This window comes from Perca fluviatilis, chromosome 6 (genome assembly GCF_010015445.1).
Source record: "Perca fluviatilis chromosome 6, GENO_Pfluv_1.0, whole genome shotgun sequence".
Classification (NCBI taxonomy): Eukaryota; Metazoa; Chordata; class Actinopteri; order Perciformes; family Percidae; genus Perca; species Perca fluviatilis.
The window spans coordinates 742750-765000 of record NC_053117.1 but is presented as its reverse complement, the minus strand read 5'-3'; the positions used below and the strand labels follow the sequence as shown (position 1 = coordinate 765000).

General features: G+C 42.5%; 1 protein-coding gene across 1 annotated transcript in view; it reads right to left on the bottom strand.

Annotated features, from left to right (window-relative positions):
• The window catches only part of mvb12bb (multivesicular body subunit 12Bb), a 40517-nt gene that overhangs the window by 8213 nt on the left and 10053 nt on the right, over positions 1-22251 (bottom strand). The window contains exons 4-7 of the mRNA XM_039802122.1: positions 21849-21939; positions 20738-20867; positions 20461-20571; positions 12036-12097 (exon numbers count right to left, since the gene is read on the bottom strand). Coding sequence (XP_039658056.1) covers positions 12036-12097; positions 20461-20571; positions 20738-20867; positions 21849-21939 — 394 coding nt within the window. The remainder of the gene's footprint in view (positions 1-12035; positions 12098-20460; positions 20572-20737; positions 20868-21848; positions 21940-22251) is intronic.

Below are 22251 nucleotides of genomic sequence, written 5' to 3'. Positions count from 1 at the left end.
CCCCGTACTGCATGCATCCTGCACTGGAATCAAGGTGTCACGACTGTCAGGCTAGAGAGCAGCCCTTTGTTTATAAAATACATTAGGGCCCAAATTAACACAGGGTGACAGGGGACACAAAGCCTCTCGTTTCCAGACTGAAAGGGAAAACTGCAGCTGCTCGGCTTCATTATAAAACTCCCAAATCTGTAGGCACAAAACTTGCTGCCGTTGGCTTCGACAGGAGCCCCAAATATCAAGAGGCCAAGCTTCCAACTGGTATTCTTTTACCCACAGTCCATCAGGCCCGCTGGCACAGGAAAAGGAACTCATAAGCCGAAGCTGTTCATGAGTCATCGCTTTGGAGCTGACACTCCTTTTGGCCTTTCCGGTTCACAGCAGTATTCTAAAGTATGAAATTTTAAAATATCCCTCACTTTGACACTTATGTGACTTGCCTTCCTTTCTTGGTTATTATACAGATCCACGGTTTGGCACTTTCCACACAAGTGTAGTACAATGTCATCTTTGTAATCAAGCATGACCCTCACCCTCATGACCACAGGGAAGCTTATTTAGTTTATTTTGGCTTCCATTCATCTCACACAGTAAAAAATGTAGTCGGAACAAGAGTCTACAGCTGTGCGACCGGCTCTGGGAGGCTGTACTTTGGCACAGTGGCGCTTTGCGCAAAATGCCAATGTCAGTATGTTAAAAGGCTCACAATCATAACGCTAAGAGGCTGTAGTTAAGCTAAAGGTTTACACCATGTACCAGGTTCACAATTACTTTAGCGAGCATTTGAAAATTTGCACCAAAAATTACAGGTGAGGCTGATGGGAATAACATTAGTTTAGCAGGTATACTGTATAGTCATGAACCAAATATTGAAATTTTGACCTGATGATGGCGCTAGATGTAAAAATGTAATGGATCACCAAAGTTATTATAATTCATCCTGAGGTGGACAAAAGTCTCTGTACCAAATTCAACAGGAAGTTGCTGATGTTTTTCACTCAAAACCACAAATATCAACCTCATGGGGCACTTGAGTTTCCTCAAATCGCAAAATTCATTAGGATTCATCGTATGGGAACCATTGGTGTCCGCACAAAATTGTATGGTCATCCATCCGATAGCTGTTGAGATATTTCAGTCTAGGTTGAAGTGGTGGACCAGCCGTCGGGCCAAAACACCACCATTGCCATCCCTAGAGCTGCCGCTGGCGTGGCTAAAACAAATGCAAGGTATGAAAGGCTTAGCCTCCTTCACCACTCACCTGTTCAATTCCCCAGCCTTGACACCCACCTCCCCGTTGCGCCTTTGGATATGTGGCTATCTGAAGCAGCAAGCAAACCAAGGCGATTGGGTAGGTCCAATGACTTGTTTAAGCTCATAAAAACAAGTGAACAAACATGCACTACTGTGTCGCTGGGAGCACCAACACCAGGCAGAGGCAGGCAGGCAGGGAGAATACATTTGAATCAATAGCCAGCCACGGGAAGCCGAGATTGTAGCTGCTGATGGATCTGAGTGCGTGGCGCGGACAGATGAATGCAGAGCTGAAGGCCACAGAGTTTCTTTATTGCTCAAGGATTACATTTAAAACCAGATCTCACTTTGTATTCCTCCACCATCTATACTAGAGAGGCTATCTTACATCTAGATAAATGGAGAGGCGAGGGAGATGACTTCTTGGTAAAAAAAAAAAAAGAATACCGTGGAGAAATCCGAGGGTGCAAAGGGCAAAAATAATGTAAATCCAATCTTCTGACCAGGAATCCTACTATGAAGCATGTTTTACCTGCTCAAATGGCCAGGCTACAGTCCATTAACTCGTGACTGTATTGCAGCGTAGGGCATTGGGTAGTTATTTGGCATTCGGAGTATGCGAGCGCAGTCAATATGAAAACATCTGGCAGAAATTTTGGTACGATGACTATGATGATGACGGTGATCATGATGATGGTGGTGGTGGCGGTGAGCGCAGAGGTGGCGTTAAGTAAGGAGGACCCTGTGGCTTGAGTGATTGTAGTGTAAAGAACGGAGTCAGCACAGGCCCCGTGTGGATCATTGCCTTATTAATGGCTCCGTCAGGTGCGATGAGCAATGGCTGCATTGTCATCTCCAGCCTCTGGGCACAGATGAATGGCTGTTTCAGGGCGGGAAGGGCTCCCTCGTACGCTGGGCTGAGCACTAATCCCTCACTCTTCCATTGTTGGATGCACTGTCACCCAGGACTTCAGCAGCGCCATACATTGCATTTCCAGGGTTCTAACAGACATGGTCGTGGACACAGGCGTACACACACACACACACACACACACATAAACCAGACCGAGTTGCGCTCCCGACACTGACTGATGGAAAAATATGCGTGTGTGATCGAGCATACCCCATATTACCTGAACCACAACTCAAGAGTAACACTTCAGGAATGTTGATGAACTTTTATTTTACACTTCACTAATTCAGCAGAATTGCATTGATCTCTGTCTAGCATGATTACCTGGGTGAATTTGTCTCGCACCTGAATTAAGTGAGAAAGTCACAGTCAGGGCAATAATCTGCAAGTGCGAATGAGCATTTGTTACCACGTTTTACTCATGGTCGATATGATCTTTATTGTTAAGGACCGTAAAATAATACAACATAATAAGTAAAGCCGCTCAAAAACAGGTTCGAGCTTCATCTGGAACCTGCTGCATTTCATATTCCAAACAACTGGATGTTGCCTTTTCTCTTTGTGTAGCCGGGCTAGACATTGCCATGCCTTTCCTGTCGGAGTGACTCTCAATTTGAGGGCGGATTCTTTATGCAGACCATGGAAATGCTATTCTAGTTGCAGACCCCGCTCTCTGTCACCTCTGCAGATAATGGTGAGTAGATGAACAGAGAGCTGGAGGAGGACCCCCTATGCCCACTCACAGCCCTTAGCCCCTCTCTGACATGAGAAATAGTGCCCAGGCCTGACAGCATATCGGAGACATATTGTAGTTTATTTTGTCGCCCGGGCATGCCATCTGTGCCATTCCAATAGAGGGTGTGTGTGTTCAGGCTGCTGCAACAGAGGAGGGCGCGAGGCTGCGGGTCCCTCAGTAGCTCTGCAGCCACGGCAGGTCATTAGTCAAATTGCCTAATGAGAGAGAATACAAATGGCCCCCTACCCTGACAGGAGGAATTTTGGAGGTGTCAGAGCTCCTGACCCGTGCTATGAGAACAGATGATAGCGAGTTGCTATTTTCAGATTCTTTTAATGACTATGGCTCTATGAAACCCATTCGTTTTCTTTTATCTTTTTCCTGCTTTTTCAAGCCCTCTAGACAGACCAGTGAAAAAAAAAAATTATAATTTTCAATGTATTAGAAATCTCACTTGCAAAAGTGGAAGTGTAACTTCTGAATTATTTAAATGTTTACCGGGGAGTCAATTAACATTCTAAAAATCTTACAACACTGATACAAAAATAGATTACGTACTGAAATGATGTTGAGGGTTTCTGATCGTCTATTTTCATTTATTTGGAAACAGGCTGCAAATAGCCGGCAGTCTGACTGTGATGTGTTGCAATTCTCCTGACAGCAAGTCAGTTAGTTTATACTAAAATATTAATTTCATCGCATCCAAATGCAAACAAATTGAAATGTTTCTAATGCTAAGAGTACTATCCAAGGCATCCAAAGTGCTACCCACTCAGGTTTATTGAAAGAATGTGGAGGCAAAAAATAAGAGGAGCACCAAGGGAGTAGGAAGAAGTTGAATCATTTTACACAAGCTTGCTGTTTGTCCACTCTGATGAATATTTTTCAAAATAGAACGCGGTGTTTAATCTTACTCATTTAGAAAGGTTTGTGAAATGCAATAAATGCATCATATAGCAAACTGGCCTTTATAGTCTACTTTAAGTGATTGAACAATTAAGTGTACAGTTGAGTAAATACCTGAAACATGCTCTCTCGAAAATCAGAAAAAAAAAGAAAAGAAAACAATCCTCCTTATATTAAAATTCAACGCTATTCTTTTGTTACCAGAGGGATGTAAAATGGCAAGCTTATGTAGAATGACCCACTTACTTTTCCATCTGTGACAAGCAGTCCTTGAAATCTGGTTGTGGGTAAGGAGCCAGGAGGCAGCCCCAGTCGGGCGCTGGTCCATCAGTCTTCCAGAAAGTGGGCAGAGCCAGCAACACCTACGGTGAGTTGGCCACAAACACTGCTGCATCACACCGAATGCTCTGAGGAGGTGTCTGCATGTGTGATAACTTCTCCAATACAGGCACTCTAAATGTCGTGCAAATATGTAAGAGCTATTTCATGTAAAGTACCAAAAGTCCTCAGTGATCTGGTATAATTACAAATCCTTTATTCACTGTTTTTTTTTTTTTTTTTTTTTAAATCAGTCAGTGCTGGAGAAGCCCTTCTCGCTGGCTAGCTATTGAAATTAAATGGACAATCAGACTTTAATCAGCAGCACAGTGTCTTTTAAGACATTGCCATGGCACTGGCATGGATCCCCAGCTGTGGCTGCTGGTAAATGTGCAGCAGAATGTGTGTATAAATGGGCTACGCCTCTCTGGACAAGTGTAAAAGCTGGCAGAGGGCTGACAGTAAATTGCATGCGCCGGATGGGACACAGCAGAAGGCACAATTACACAAATCCCCTCTTAATTAGCGGTTCTGTGGGCAAACTAACCCGTAATGATGCGAGGGATGTGGCGAGCCCCAGAAATCCTAACAAGAAACACTCACCCAGCACTGGAGACTGAGTCATATGGCCCTGGTTCCCCTCAAGTAGCGGCTGACTCGTGATCTGTTTTGATCAGTGCAGCTGCAGGATTCCCACGTCGGCCTGCTCCCCCACAACCCCTAGCCCTCGCTGAGCTACTTACCCTCTGGACTGTGGGTAAAGCAGCAGGCCCGGTGTGGTTGCGGTGGCATTATTAAGTTCTCCATGCTCACAGTACCAGGCAATGTAAAGTGGCATCTCACACGGTGAGTAATGAACTGTGCCAGAGTGGAAGCAGGAGGGATGACAGCCAAAGAGGCCTCCTTGGCAGCCACTAACCTGGGCATCCACCAATTTATCATCCCCTAGAACCAATCCACCAATGCTGCTCTGCCATTTGTCATTAATTATGCTAATAAGGACACCATTACTCTCCCAAAGAAACAGGCGACTGTTATTAGAATAATGCATTTACAGTTTGATACATATGCATTTGCTTATTGGTTTATCTGTGTGTAGATTAGGGCCATTTTCCAAACTATGCACTTTAAAAGTACCACTGAGGAGCCCAGGACTTTTCTGTACACACTAATTGACTGTTATGAAATGACAAAGAAACTGTTTCATAATCACGCACTTTTCCCTGCACCCTAACATAAAAACGGCCCCTCTATGTGAAGACGCTGATATGTGTGAACTTTTTTTCACAGCAGACTTAATGGCTCTAAGCAAACCAGTCTAAGCAGAAGTATTTAATATAGCTTCTGGGAGCCCCAGATGCCCTTTTCCAAAACGACTTCATTCCCAGAATCTCATTGTGCTTTCTAAATCACACCACAGTATGTATTAGAAGATCATTAATTACAAACTTAACAAGTCAGCAGAGCCATTAAAAGATCTTTAAGGCATATTTGACGATAAATCTCCTTAAACTATATTTAATGACTGGATTTTTGTGAAATATTTTTTATCAAGTTCTAATTAGATGTGTGATAACAAACCCTGCTGTACATGGGGCAAATGAGGGAGCCGTGACAGGCCCATCCATTGAGGGTGTCCACGTCTGGACACTGAAACTAATGGAGCACTGCTTCTATCTCAGGGATGGATAGAAAGCAATGAGGGATGAGACTCCAGAGTCCAGTCCGGCCTGCAAATGCACAGCCATTTAAAGTCTCCTATTTGACTGCAATAAAGGTCCAAAAATGCCTAAGGGCCTCAAGGCTCCAGTCAAAAATTCCATTACGATTCTTTCAGGATTGATCCCCAAATACGTAATGGCACCATCACACTGGGATCGATCATGTTCCCAAAATAGCCTTGATAGTCCAATAGGATTTTTGACATATCGGAAGGAGAAAAACACCAACAGGATTAACTTGAAAGAGTGTTTAAAATCCAAAAGAGCTTTTTGACAGAGGCACATTTACACAGTCCACACACACACACACACACACACACACACACATAAATATTGTGTTTGGGGCGCCTGGGTACCTCACCTGGTAGGCGCCTATATATAGAGGCAGTGTTGGGGAGTAACGGAATACATGTAACGGCGTTACGTATTCAGAATACAAATTATGAGTAACTGTATTCTGTTACAGTTACAATTTAAATCGTTGGTATTTAGAATACAGTTACATTGTTGAAATCAATGGATTACATGACGATACTTCTCTGTTTCACAAGTTTATTCATTCTGACTAAATTAAGGCAACTCTATGCATTTTCCAGAAGCCCCGATATGAAATCGAAAAAAATAGCTATTTGCGTGATCAGTCACAATGGAGTCGGAACCGGCACGACAGAGCCAGGGCATCAATAAGTTTCTATCTTGGAAATTCAAACAGCATTTCACATTAAAGAACGAACAGGGAGAATGAAATATAACTGTGCAGTGCAACCTGTGCTTACCAGCAACCAACCTCCTTTCAGCGTCCAAATTACTCCACCTCCAACCTGAAGAAGCATCTTAAAGTAAGCTATTTTTTTAATTAGCCAAGGGTAGTCGTCTGCTGTAGTTTTACTGGTCACCTTGCTATTTTAACATTGACGTGCGACTTTACATTCTCCTACGTGCTGATTTACTAGCTCCAGAGCCGTTTAAAGACTGACTAGCCCCGTTTGACATGCTAGCTAACGTTAGCTAAAATTAGCTCGTGGTAGCAAGACTGCGGTTAGATTTTTGTAGTATGCAGTTCGGGACTACCAATACAATAATCTATCTGCTTGTTCAGGTACACATTCAGCTAGTTGGAATAAAAAGAGCACACCATTACAGGCCTGTTTAGTAAGCTGGATGTGATAGCTGCATTCCTACACTTATAAAACGCAATTCAATGTGGAAGTAATCCTGAAGTAATCCAAGTATTCAGAATACGTTACTCAGATTGAGTAACGTAACGGAATACGTTACAAATTACATTTGTGGGCATGTATTCTGTATTCTGTAACGAAATACGTTTTGAAAGTATCCTTCCCAACACTGTATAGAGGTTTACTCCTCAACACAGCAGCCGCAGGTTTGACTCCACCCTGCAGTCCTTTGCTGCATGTCATTCCCCCTCTCTCTCCCCTTTCCAGTCCTTCCAGAAAAATGTGGAGTTTTTTTGTGATTGTTGCGGGCAAATATCCTTGATTATGTGGCACGTTTTCTTAAAAAATTCGATGGAATATGCGGGATATTTATGCAATTTTATGCGATGAAATTGCGGGAACTTGCAAAAATTGCGGGAACGTGCAAAAACTGCGGTTTGATGAAAAAGAGAAAATAATTGATTCCCCCAACACCCTGCTTTTCGATGATGTTCACGTCGCGTAATTACGTCACTTCATATCGTTCCCATGGCAACAGGGGAAAATGGCTGCTCTTGTGTGAAGTAAACGCAACATTTTTCAACTTTCTGCTAAGATATATGTGATTTTTTTGCAACGAAAATGTGGGGATTACGAAATCATGCAAGCCCCGCATATTTTGCGCGGAAATCGACAATTTATGCGACGAAAGTGCGGCGTATTTGAAAAAATGGGGACTTTGGCTGATTATGCATTGAATTATGCGATCGCATAATCGCGTTTTTCTGGAGGGACTGACTTTCATGTCTTCCTATACTGTCCTATATAAATAAAAGCCTAAAATGCCCAAAGAATAATCTTTAAAAACAACAACAACAAAAAACAACAAATATTGTGTTTTGCTTTGGTCACAATTTAAAGTATTTTTGGTCACAAAGTAGACTATAGTTTTTCAGATTTTTTTTTTCTGGTTAGGATGTTTTTTCACACACACACACACATGCGCACACACACACACACACACACACACACACACACACACACCAGAATGTCTCTTTTTTTTCTGATCCAGCGAAAACTTGCAGCAAACAGTGAAGAGAGTTACAAACATGTTCTGCACAATCAGTTCCCAGCAATTTATTTCACGTATTGCCACTGACAATAACTCTCCTAACATCTCTCTTAGCTTCTTGTTTTTGTTTTTCAGCAATAGCCTTTTAGCGTTTTTGTTCTGGCGCACACTGGTGTGATTTTTAGCCAGTTATTTACAGTAATTCAGCTCTGCGTTATTCACCCCCAAAGCGTTGACACTATGCTGCTATTTCAACATGGAAAATGCATGAACTGCTCAAACGTAAATCAGAGTGAAGGCAAATTTAAACACTGTGTAATTTTCAAGCCATCAAATTATTAAGGAGAAATTCAGCACTACTTCATATCATTAGCTGCTGGGAGTAGTAAACAGTTTGAGGACGTGTGTGTGTGTGTGTGTGTGTGTGTGTGCGTGCGTGTGTGTGTGTGTGTGAGTATACATTAAGTCTAAATAATTATCCTGCTGAACCCCCTATTTCTCTCTCTCGCTCTCTCTGTTTTGCCTTTTGCTGACCAGGGGAATTAAGAAGCAAAACGTGGGTTTTAAGAGCGTTCCTTTCATGTCTTGATGTAAGCTTTGGCATTACTTCAGACATCAAGATCGGTTTCATAGAAATCCCATTCCATCTAAAGTAAAACCTCGGCAGTAAATCTGCCGATACTCCCCCATAACACTTCCATAAATGATTCATTCAGCTCGGTTTAGCTGATGCAAAACAGAATGTTAGTGAGTTGTGGATGGAGCCTGAGCTTCAAGTGGAGGACCAACCCCGCTGCTTAGTAAATTCATCAATCTCTGGGAAAGAGAAAGAGAGGAGAAAAGAGAAAGAAGAGAACGGCGTACACTAATAATAACTTTTGTGTCACTATCCAGAGGTTGTGTTTTTTAATCCCTCAGCCTAAAGAATTGTGTTATTCTAAAATATAACCCCAGCGGTGCAGAAGCAGTTGAGATCCATCACGGTTGGGAGATAAGAGCCGGCTGATCGCCTCCTTCTGCACAGCCTCGCCCAGAACTACACAGGGAGATAAGATGGAACTTTTGTTTGAAACCTGATGAGAACCCTCTTAATGAAAGTGCGGCGCCAAAAATAATCTTTTTTCTCCATGTTAGTCAATCAAGAAATGGTGTAGTTGGGGGAAAAAAGAGGAGAAAGAAAGTAATTTTGTATAATCAGTGAGCACCATCTGGAACAATTAACCAAATTCCACAGAACTCAGAGGATCAGTCATATTGGCTTATTAAAGATCCAGAATTATACAAGTAATAAATCCTTGGAAAAACGAAGCGTACCCCTGCCTGTCACGACTATTTTAACTTCAAATACAGTGGAATACTTGATAAGGCTGAAAAGAGGAGATTAATATATGCAAATTATGTCGAGCATTTAAAAGCCCCCCAACAACTGTCCCCTTTTTTTCTCGTTCTTTTTTTTTTTTTTCTGTCTCTTATTACAGGGCTTTATGTTTTATTCATACACCAACTCACCTGTCATTTCATAAGCTATAATATTATGAGGGTATTATTAAACAGCATAAAGTGGAGCTTTAATTGGAAAGCTCCATTGCATTTTCCAATTATTTGCAGCAAATTAAAAGCAGATGCACATAGTTTAATAAGAATTCTAATATTGTTTCCTGAAAATCAAAAATCACTGTCATCCTGCCAAGATATTTTGCAAACCCAAGTTAATTTTGCGCCACCTATTTTGCTCCCTCCCTCTCCCCCTCCTCTGAAGGATGAACTGTCTAGTGTCTGTTAATTGAAGTTCCTCTAATGGATAGGGAAATAATTGCTCTCCATATTACGTTAGATCAGGGCCAATGTCAGGATTTATTTTTGATTAATGCAATAGATATGTAAATGTATTACTTTTTATTACGTTTACCTTCTTATCAGGCGGATGCCTGCTGAATACTATATATGTTGTTCCGGAGGTAATGGCGAGAGACTGCAGAGCAACACGTCACATTGGTTTATTTTAGAGTTTGGGACTTTTTTTTTTTTTTCAACACCACCCCATTTATTTTATCAAAGATATGCTTTTTTAGACACATCTCACGAATGCACGTTTAATTACCTTTAAACTATCCTGCTTTCCTGTCAATGTATGAATAACAGACCTAATTGGCAAAGGGACTTGGCATGGATCAAAGCAACGTGGTGAAGAAAAGCAAAAGGTTGGTTGGTTGCCTGGCTGGTCGGCTGCTATGGAAACTTGATCATTTTTCAAATGAGCTTGAACTGTCAAGTGAAAAGAGGGCTGCAAAAATAAATGTGAATTAGATTTTAATATTCTGGTAATAAATGTCAAAGAGCCTGCACATCACATCTGTACATGATATGACTGTGGATGACAGGTTTCCCAGACATGTTACCTCTCCTCCCCTCAACTTACTCGGTTCTTTTTTCTTTTTCTTTTTCTTTTTTTCTGTTGGGGTTTTTGTTTTGTTGGGAAGTGACGGAGGGTTTAATCAAGAAAGCAGGCAATTCATCAATCCTAAAGAAGGCGCCTGTACAACCCTGACAGAGCGCACATGGTTTTAGACCAACTCGAACCTGGCCAGCTGTCAGCCCACACACACAAACACACGTGCACACACACCCACACACACACACACACACACACACACACACACACACCCACACACACCAGAGCTACCACCGGTAACAATTAACACAAATAGTCTGTCGACTACGACCTCACACTTGGTCCGCAGGCTATCACATTGTTAATGAAGGGAAGTGGCGTTCTCTCACATTCACAGTGGGATGCCGTACGGCTGACGAGTACACAGTCTCAAGAAATAAAAAAGCCAAGATATACCATCTCAGGCTAAGTCCATTATCCTCTCTTCTTTTAAAAACCATGACGGGACACACAAAGGTATAGGAGAAAGAGGGGGTCTGTACAGCTGCAGAGGACAGTTTCCTGGAGAGACGTGATGACTGCTGGCAACGTACTGTACAGTATGTGCATGTTCTTCACTGTCACTCAAACCCTGTCCCAGTGGAGGGATCGCACACCCAATGCCCAAACCACTCAGCTGTGTGTTAATGTCTGCTCCTTCAGGGCCACAATTTACAATTTGCAAATCGACTAACTTATAATATGTCATCGCAACACAACGACGTGTTATTCATTTATTGTCATTTACGCATTTACTTTTTTTTTTTAAGTCTTCATGCAGTTCCATCATGTGCACTTTTTAAAAACGGAGCTCTTGTATTAAAGAGGCAGGCTGTAACATGGCTGTATGCTGTGTGTGCCTCAGCGTGAGCAGCAGGAGGAATCTTCACCACATGGTGTCTCTCTCCAGCTGGATAAAAAGCCGCCTGCCTCGTTCAACCTCGTGTGGATCACACGCTCTTTAGGTGCTGGAGCGTCTCAGCCGGCTCTGACTCTGGGGCTGTCACAGCTAAGCTCTGCGCCCTAACGAATTAGCCTCTCTTCTGTTTTAGTCCTGCAGCATTGTACTATTAGTCGAGTTTCTCTCCTTGACAAAGAGAAGGAGAATTCGTCCAGTGCAATGCACGGTACAAATGTGAGTATGGCATGTGACGGATTGTCTTTGACAGCTGTTAAATGTTCTCTTGAGTGTAATGCCGAGCTCCTCTGGGAAGTCACGTTCGCTCAGATAAGCAAAGCTCTGTACAGTACCCATCACTGAGGAGATCTAGACATAGAGCGTTTGTAGATCAAGAACCAAAGGAACCGCCGTCGTGCACACGTGGAGACGACATTCGGTGTACTTAGAAAGCATAAGCGGTAGCGTTGAACCTTTTCTCCAAAACCATAGAGCTTTTTTTTTTGTCTTGCAGTAAAAGTAAGCAGTATAACAACCCTAATGCGTTTGGGGCAAACTCTTAAATCACTCCAATTTCTAAAGTGTTATAAATGGTGCTGAGTTGCAGACATTTAAAGTGTAAGACCATTTACCTGTCATGGTGTAGTTCCCACTGCTCTGGCGCTCATAGTCCGGCCTGATCGTGGTCCTCGCCCTGGCAGAAAGAAAGCGACAATGTTCTCTCAACTGATCAGCACTATTTTATTGACCATCGGGGGTAAACGCATGCAAACACATGCAAACTTAGTGTTTGACGAGGATATTTGTATTCCAGGACACATTGCTCAGACATTAAAATATAATGAAAGAGAATGTCTTAAGCATGGAAGCATGGAAGATCCTTACACAGAAGCTTTTGTTTTCTTCCCTAAAAGCATAACAGAGCACTGGAATAACAGGATGAATGTAAAGAGGAGAAATATGGTAAAAGTTAAAGCGTGCCTCAGCTGCCCGGGGGCTTGAACAGACCTTTAAGGGCGTTTAAGCAGGATCTTGTAAATTCTGAAGGAACTGAGAGATTCCATTATTCAAGGGAAGTCTTTTTTTTATTTTTTATTTTACCGTTTCATGGCCTTGTATTACAGAAAACAGCACAGAATGCACTTTGTGGGCAGTTGAAGTTAACAAACCATATAAGATTGAAATCCTCATCAATCAAGCTATCATGAATTACACTCTGTGACTCACCCCTGCGGATCGATAAATCCACAGCAAGCAGGAAAAAAATAATATAATTCACAGCTTCGAGAGAGCTGCATAACATGACATGCTCTGAAGGTAGAATGAGCTCCGGGATGGCATTATAAAACAAACGATCTTATAATGATAATGCAAAGTAGTTGGCATTATAATTAATAAAGGGGAATTGCTTTGATTGAAGGACATGCAGGCGTAGCAGTTTGTTGTTAAAGACAAGGAACAAGGTAGATGAGAAGAATAAGAAATGATGAATTGTGAAAAGGCACGACGCACATGTCAGACAAGTTGCAAATAATGAACTGTGTTTTGTGTACCGTGTTGTGTTTATGGAAAACATAATAATTGTTATATGCGGATGTAAAAATCTAAATTCTTGAAATTTAAGACTGAAGGCAGATCTGCATAATCCATGAGTGCTGTGCAGGAGTTGTGGCTTTCGAAGCCTTATCTCTTCGGATGAGATAAATAAATGCAACAATTTCCATCAAGAGCAATAAAACAAGACTTCTGACGGGCTGTGGTATTTATGAGCTGAAGCCTGCAACTCAGATTTATTTGCAATGAAAGGGTCGACTTTTCTCCTCCTCATTTACATCAGCATTTGGCCATGTCAAATCCAGGCCAATGGTGAATTTTTAAAAGGTTGGCATCAATCTTGTGCGAGCAATTGCCATATTCAACGCAGACTTCTTTTTACCTTTCAAAGGTTGATTCCACTGCTGAGGAAGAAAGGTACACATCTTTCAAAGCACAGAGACATCCCATGGACTGATAGAGTGTCTGTGTGTGTGTGTGTGTGTGTGTGTGTGTGTGGGGGTATGTCCTTCTAGGGCGTCTGTGTTTGTGTTGTTAACTTAGTACTCAGCGTAAACAAAGACAACAGAGGAACATATTAAGTCTGGTTATTTATCTATGTATCTGAAAAAGTGTAAGTGGTACATAGAACCCCGAAGACTTGGCGTGAAACCGGGGAAATGTGCTCATGAAATGCTTTTCCACAGGCAACCTCCAGGGTTGCCTTTCCCCCATCTGTTTGAAAACACAAAACTGTCTCGATCCAAATTGGTGATTTCTAAATACAATTGTAGGTGCATTGGAGAGGGTAACATATGGCAAATCAATTAGACAACTAATTCTTAAAACAAAAACATGGCAAGTGCATTTGCTAATCAACAGCAGTGTTATGTCAGCCACTGGAGTTTTGACAACAATTAATCCTCATTTCAGGCAAGGAGAGCCATATTGACACATATTCCCTAATTTGAATATTCAATTACAGCGTAGTTTCCTCATCAAATTATAGTAAAACTGGGAACACGGCCTGAAAGATTTATGCAATTACAACGCAGATCGAGAGTCTTATGTTCCCGTGAAATCTGCCGGAGTTAAAATCATATTAGCGCGGCAAAGCAAACCGCCACACTGGGGATTACTCGACAACATGAATTACAGTTCTTTTTTTGTTTTTTTTTTATCTTCCTATAGTGTTCTTTAGGTTGTTCCACACAGAATAAAGACAAGATTTGTCCCGTGTTCAAAAAAATATACAGGGGGAAAAGGAAAGTAGGAGAGACAGTGGGGACAGATGAGCGGTAGTCAGCGGAGAGGTGAGATGAGAGTAATATCACTGAAGAGCCAGAGCTGCGATACAGAGATCTGGAAGCTCTTGTTTTGACACACATCCAGCCTTTCCCGTGACAACATCTCCACACCTTCCTCTATGTGCCGACAGAGCTGCTTTGTGGGAGCTGCTTTTCTCACCCATCATTATCCTCCTTTAAGCCCGGCGTCAGGTGTTTGAAAAGAGGATCTCTCCGAGTTTGGTGGCAAATCACTGAACAGTCTGAGCCCATCAGATCTCGGCTGATCATTCGATCACTCCTGGCACCTCGCCGCATCCCTTTTGCTTGATCGACGCTACTTTTCGCAACTTTTTTTCTGAACACGGGGGCGGGGGGAGGAGTAATGAGTAAGATTGAGCTGGGGAATGATTGTTCTTCCGCACTTCAGATGGGAGATGTGTCAAGCGACACACTGACAGTCACCGTGTCTCTTTCTCCTCAAGAGTGGTGAAGTGGGAAGTCTTGGTTAACCAGCGAGCAATGAAAGCTGATACAATACTCCTGCAGAGCTGCAGCAATGCGTGGAGTGTCACCACAGGTAGAAGACCGTGCTATCCGAAACGTATTGATATGCGTGCCGATTCTGACACTGATGACTCTCTAGGCTTCACGCGTTTAAAGAAAAAGCCGACTCGGCCTTGACATTTTTATCGCTGTACAGTTTGATTTAAAAAGTGGCCGTGTGTACAATAGCCTATTATTCTAAGAAAAATGTCAAAAACCTTGATTCTGAGTGAAGCGAAAGAAATTGCAATATTAGGACAAGGCTAATTTATGCTAGCAGTCACTGTAGAGGTCAGATATCAGCCTCAGCAATGACAGTTTTATCAGGAGAACAAATGGCAGCGTTGGCCAGGAGAAGGAAGGAGGAAGATACTTTACTGGACACATTAATAGGGCTGACCGGATGGCGCAGGTTTTCCACATTATAAAGTCAGGGGAGCGGCTGATACGGTCGGTCTTGACAGAGAACATGCCAAAGTGGTTGACATCAAGCTGCGGCTATGAATCAAAACGGAACACGGCCGCTGGCTGAGACGCTTCAGACAAACTTGATAAAGAGACGTTAAACACACAAGGTTCAAATGCATTTGCAACGGCAGACTGCTTAACAAGCCTGCACCCGAAACAGCTTTAGTGGCTCAATATGGTGTGACAGCCTGAGCCAATAAGAAAGAAGTATTTAAGGTTTAGTGTTTATCCTTGATCCTTCAGTACTTCAACTGAACTTTCTTGAACTGAGAAAATAATCATTCCTTTACAAAGTCCTAAGATTCCTTTTTGCAGGGTTCGGGTCTCATAGGTCCAGCAATTTAAATTTAAGACTTTCTAAGACCTATTTTACAATGATACCGGCCGAAGCATTAACGTATAATGGAAAACCAGTAGGGCAGATATGGCCTAGAATTCTTTATTATTATATAACATTTATTTTCAGTATACTTCCCAGCAGTATGTAACAATAATTCCGTCATGATATAATTAATTAAATTAATGCAACCTGGAAGAATTGCAGACAATGGTTGGATGGATCAGCCAATTAAAAATGAATTTTTTTTATTTCCCTTCAGTACTTCATCTGGGTTTGCGGTATATTCTTGGATTTTCTCCGGCCAAATATTTGGCAGTCCAATCAGCAAACAGAGGGAGTGGCTGAGAACGATGATGTTGAGGACGTGCGCTAGAAAGATGCGAGCAAAGCCATTCGGCCCGTTGTGGCAATACTGCAGAATATCCAGACGTTAAAGCCCGAGCAAGAACAATATTTGCTGAGTTGTGTTGGTGGCCATGATGTTGTGGCCCTCCTCCCCACGGGGTTCAGGAAAAGTTAGATTTTCCAGCTCGCTCCGTTAGTGGTGAAGGAGTTGGCTAAGGCTAACGCTAGTGATGCTAATGCTAAATATAAGCCGATAGTAGTTGTCGGTCTCCCCTCTTGTTGCACATGCGCATGACATACGTCACGACCAAACGTTAGCGATTGGTTATAGCAGATCCAGAGTGGCTCTGGGCAGATCCAATAGTTTTAAACTTCAACAGAGTACCCGCCTTCAAGGAAGTTAAAGGTCCGATGACATGGTGCTTTTTGGATGCTTTTATATAGACCTTAGTGGTCCCCTAATACTGTATCTGAAGTCTCTTTTATATAGACCTTAGTGGTCCCCTAATACTGTATCTGAAGTCTCTTTTATATAGACCTTAGTGGTCCCCTAATACTGTATCTGAAGTCTCTTTTATATAGACCTTAGTGGTCCCCTAATACTGTATCTGAAGTCTCTTTTATATAGACCTTAGTGGTCCCCTAATACTGTATCTGAAGTCTCTTTCTATATAGACCTTAGTGGTCCCCTAATACTGTATCTGAAGTCTCTTTTATATATTATAGACCTTAGTGGTCCCCTAATACTGTATCTGAAGTCTCTTTTATATAGACCTTAGTGGTCCCCTAATACTGTATCTGAAGTCTCTTTTATATAGACCTTAGTGGTCCCCTAATACTTATGTATCTGAAGTCTCTTTTATATAGACCTTAATGTGTCCCTAATACTGTATATATAGTTCTCTTCAGCCTTGGTGCAGAATTACAGCCACTAGAGCCAGTCCCACAATGAGCTTTCCTTAGGATGTGCCATTTATGTGTCTCTAGCTATTGAGGAGGAGAGAGAGGGAGGGGCAAGGTGGAGGGTGGGGGTGTGGCCTTGACCAACTGCCACTTTGCTCGTTTGAAAGCCATGATGTCTCTTTCTCATGGGTTGGCCAAATTCTGTGGGCGGGCAAAGCAGAGAAAGGGGAGGTAACCTTGCTCCTTATGACCTCATAAGGAGAAGATTCCAGAACAGCTCATCTGAGCTTTCATTTTCTCAAAGGCCGAGCAGGATACCCAGGGCTCGGTTTACACCTATCACCATTTCTAGCCAATTGGGGACCATAGGCAGGCTGGGGGAACTCATATTAGTGTTAAAAAACCTCATAAAGTGAAATTTTCATGCCATGGGACCTTTAACACTTGTCAATGGAGAGTGGCCAGATTCTCTGTACAAATGAAATTTACCAGAGTCTGGTAGGACCCGGCTAAATCAATTAGTTGAATGAAAGAAAATGAAGTACATTTTGATATTCGATTAATAACATTTTTTCAAGCAAAAATGCCAAACATTTGCTAGTTTTAGCTTGGAATGGCACTCAGAGAGCGCAGACCTCCGCCAATGCCAGCGGTGCATTCACATGCTGCTTGGATGGTCCCATTTACCAAGTTGTGAAATCGTTCTATCCACTTCTGTGTGTTCATGAGCTTTAATTAAGTGGTAATGAGGAAACAACACGGACGCTACAAAGAAGGTGTGTCGTATTGACAGGTGTTTCCAGTATTTGCATGACATGAAATATCAGGAAGTTATTTAAGCCCTATCACACAATGATGACGACGCGCCCCATGATTTGGATGCACTCTAAAATGCAATGGGTTCTTCCTTGGCCAATGTAATCCTGCTGACGGACAAACCAACAAACGGAGCCAAAAAACGTCCTCCTTGGCAGAGGTAATGGAATATCTTCTGAATTTAAGACTGTTGGGCGGATAAAAACAGCAAGTTGACGTCAGCTTTGGCAGCGGGGAGTCTTTGTGGGCGTATTTCACAACTTTTTGACATTTTATACACTGAACAAATGATAGATTCATCGACAAGGAAAATAATAATTAGTTGCAACCATAATTCTTTAAAGTGCTGCTAAGTGGAACAGCTTGATTTTCGACCCCACAGGGGGGAGAGAGCGCTCTGCCTTTTTATTACCACGAGTTTACAGACACATCTTTGCTGATTGAGTATCACCTGTGACCTGAGCCAATGAACTGGAGACACACCCACTAACCGAAAGAAAACATATCTCAAACATAGACTTAATATTTACAGTCAATGATCTCAAAGCAGTTGCACACTGTTTCACAATGGTGCACACCGTTCTGAGATTGAACGTGCCCCGGCTCTCTCTCTCTCTCTCTCTCTCTCTCTCTCTCTCTCTCTCTCTCTCTCTCTCTCTCTCTCTCTCTCTCTCTCTCTCTGTGTGGTCGAAAATCAAGCTGTTCCACTTAGCGCTCCCCCTGGAGGCCTGGAGAACTTCGGTTGTGTAATCTGGATGCAGCTTTTTTTTGTTGTTGTTGCATTTGTTTTCGTGGATTGTGTGCTTTTCTTTTTGCATTGTTTCTGTATTTGCAGCGCGTCTTGTGCATGTTGCTTGGGTTTTGTCTATTTGCATGTGTTTCATGAAGTTGCTGGTACAGAAAGAGATCATATTTCAGACTTGAAATCTAACTCTTCTAAGAGTTTCTAAAGAAACAAAAGAACACGTTTTTGAAAACTTTTCAGAAGTTGCAGATGCCCTGTTTTCAAACGATACAAAAACAATTCAAATACAACACCTTAGCCTTGATGCAATAACTCTGTGCATCCCATAATGATGCAACACCCCACAGTTACCGTGTACGGCACACGGCGCTGCTGAATAAAAACAAAACAAAACTGATTTGCGTCGTTCGTTTGTGCACAACTCTAACAAGCTCGCTCTGCCTGAGGCAACTTAACATTTGAGAGGGATCACTGCAGCTTTCAAAATTATAAGGGTCATTAAAAATTTACACATTATTGACTGTATTTAAAACATCTTTTCCACCGACTGTAAAGAGCACTTAAATTTAAGAGGTGCTATTCTCCAAAGGCCATAAAGTTGTTATAGATAGCCTGAAGGAGGCATGGAGGAGAGAGTTTTCTCTTGCTGAATATGAATAAAGTATAGTGGGGTGATACTACCCAGACCGTTACGCCACTGAACCTACTTGAGCAATCAGTGAGTTTTGAAGAGCTGTTCATAAATCACTGTGTCAAACTATCTAATATGTGACTTTACAAAAACTGCAGAAATATGTATAGATGTATGTATGGTTGTCTAAAGTGCACGTAACTACACAGAGAGGATTCCAGATAAATAATCAAAGAACTGCCGCTGTCTAAATTGCCCACAGTCCTGTCCTTATGTGTCGGTGCATTATGGATGGAAATACTCTCAAAAGAAGACTCTCTGACTGTGGATTGAATTTTAATGTTAATACAAAAACAGCAGCCTGTGATCTCAGCAGGCATCAGGAGTTGCCTCGAGGTGCAATTTATTCCAACCTCTGAGCCTCACCAACTTGAAAGTGGGCTTCAAAAGAACGGAGGATTACCGGTAAGAGTCGCTAAGGCGAACACATGGGCCTGAGCGCTCACCAGCGCGTCGACACATCAAAAGATTATTGACCATCGATTTCCCAAACATGGACGATTCGAAAAAAGAAAAAAAAAAACTCTATTTGAAGTTGGGTTTTTGAATCCACGCCTATCTGCTTTATTGTTCCCATCCCACTGAGTGGCCATGTGAACAGAAGATCTGTTTTAAATACGCCTGCTGGCAACCACCGCTCCGGCCTGTCGTGGCTTTTAAGTGGCTTTTTACTCAGCACCGGCGCAGGATGGCAAAGCAAAGCACTTGAAGCTGGCAAACCCGTCAGCAGCCCGTGCCAAAGCTTCTCTCTCCGCAGCACCGCCACACACCGAAAGGAGTCTCGATTGTTTATTTACAATTTGCTGTGGAAATCCCCAGTTCTTCATTGCGATAAATAATTGGGCTGTTTGATCTGGACACAATACAAAGGGTTGCTCCATTCACTCTGAGGCCTGAGGCGGAGGAAGCCTGAGCAGCATGAGGAGGAGGGGGGGGGGGACACACGCGCTCCAGCATGGCGGGGATCTTGGAGCTCTCCTCCCTTCCTCTGCAGCTGTCGCTCGCTCGCTCGCTCGCTCGCTCTCCGGGCTACATCTCCTCCTCTTTGTCTGCACAGTACAACAGTCCTGTCACCGGAGGAGCGGCCTGCCTCTGCCTCCCGGGACAGCCCACAAATAGCAGGAGTTTAGCCCTCATTGAACTTGTGTTCTTGTTCAGGGGATCCTGTCTAGTTAGCCTGTCTCTCCAGGTTCACCCTCGCTACCTCGTTGTCCGGCCACAACCTTTTTACGGCAGACTGCCCGGGAGTGATCAATTGCTTGTGTCGTCACTTGTCGTACACGTGGCACAGAAGCGGAACAACAGTTCAAGAGCACGCTGGGCGTGAAATCAAAAAGAAAGGAGAGTTGAACTTGAAGAGGCACTGCTGAACGTATGACGTTACCTTGCTGTGTTGGGTGGAGCGTCACTGTTAGCTGTACTGGACGTTTCCTGGGATGACTGATGCTGAGAAACATCTCCCATCCGGTACCATAGCCCCATACTGTTTATCTCACTGTGGAAAGACGAAGAGGAGGCGCACAGAGAGCGTTTCACTTAGTTTTAAACAGCCAGTAATCCTTCACGCATACAGTAGAAGAAAATGTATCACCAAGTAATGGTGATTGATAGAAGATACAAAACCTCATGAATTCATTCATTTCCAGTGCCAAACAGCTCACCCTATGCAGGTGTAGTTAACAAGATGGTACTTGGACTTCGCTGTGATCTGAATGTCGTACACCGCCGTCACAGCAGCCGCACGAGGGCTGATTTTCATGCAGAGCCTCTTCTTCCTCGTGGCAGTTTCCTCTGATCAGGTACACATGAGGGTGTCAGACAGGAATTCATATAATATATACGTATTCACAAATCCCACTTAAGCTTAGCTATTTATTCATTATCAGTCTCAGAATAAGAGACAAGCTAATATCAGCCTCCGGGCGACTTGCTGTGCTTAAAGGGAAATAACTGGACAGCGGAAAGCCATGATATCCATATGCGTTATTATAGTTTATAGATACATTTTTTTTTTATCATTTTAGTAGGTCAAATGACAGAAGCAAGTGTATCCTCCATCAGCTTTAGTACACAACAGGGATTTAAACTGGATATTCTAGATAGAAACTCATACATAATGTCACATGTACTGTATACATTAAACATGGATTCACATAAAAGTAATAAAACATGAAATTACACCATAGCCAAACAAAACATAATCTCTTTTCTTCATTCTGGCAAAAAAAAAAACGAAAAAAAAAAAATTGCCATGTTTCCCTATATTGCATCTGTGCCTCGCTCATTTATTTCCCCTGCAACACTAGAAAGTGCAGTGTAAATGCAATGATAATAAAAATAATAAACAAGCTGTCCTCTCTCCCCACACCAAAAATATTATTACATTTCCAAGGCATGGATAGTGAGGGGGGAAATACATAGCACTCAAAAAGCACTAAAGCATTGGGGAATGCATTTCATTAATATTAGATAACCCCCATCCACTCGTCCTCTCCCCAAATAAATACATAAATAAATAAGCCCCTCATAAAGTAAAGCACAGCTCCAGCTGAGATAAACAATGACTCATGATTCTCTTCTCTTGTACCTCCAGGGCAACATGTTTATTTTATTCCCACAGTCTGCCATAAATTAAGATAACCTGCACCCATAAAACATTCACTATCTCAAGCAAAGCTGCCCCCGAGGACCTCGGCATAAGCTGGTCGGAGAGTGAAAAAAACAAGAGGAGGAGGGGAGCGAGCCTGTGGTCGGTATTGACTGTTTACTTACTTGTGTCCCATGTTTCTCCCACAGGTGTGAAGCCCTCTGGCAACGCGTCCTTAATGTCAATCAGCTTCACGTCCACAACAACGTCCGGCCCCTAAAAGATAGAGCGCAGGCAGGAAATTCAGAGTCACGTACGCAGATTCAACTCTTTAAAGGACAGAGAGCAAGAAAAAAAAAAGGTTAGCCATTTTTTTGGAGGTCTCAGGAAAGAAAATGTAGAGATAATAGAGTCAATGATTTACTAAAAGCTCGGGAAGTCTCTAAAGAGAAGGGTTGACAAAATAGCTGAAGTAATTACTCTCTAATAGCTTTCTTTCTCTTTTTTTTTGCAATGAGAGAATGCATCTGTGAACTTGTAATCATTCTCAACCTTTTGGCGAGAAGCTGTGGGATGATGGGAGACAGA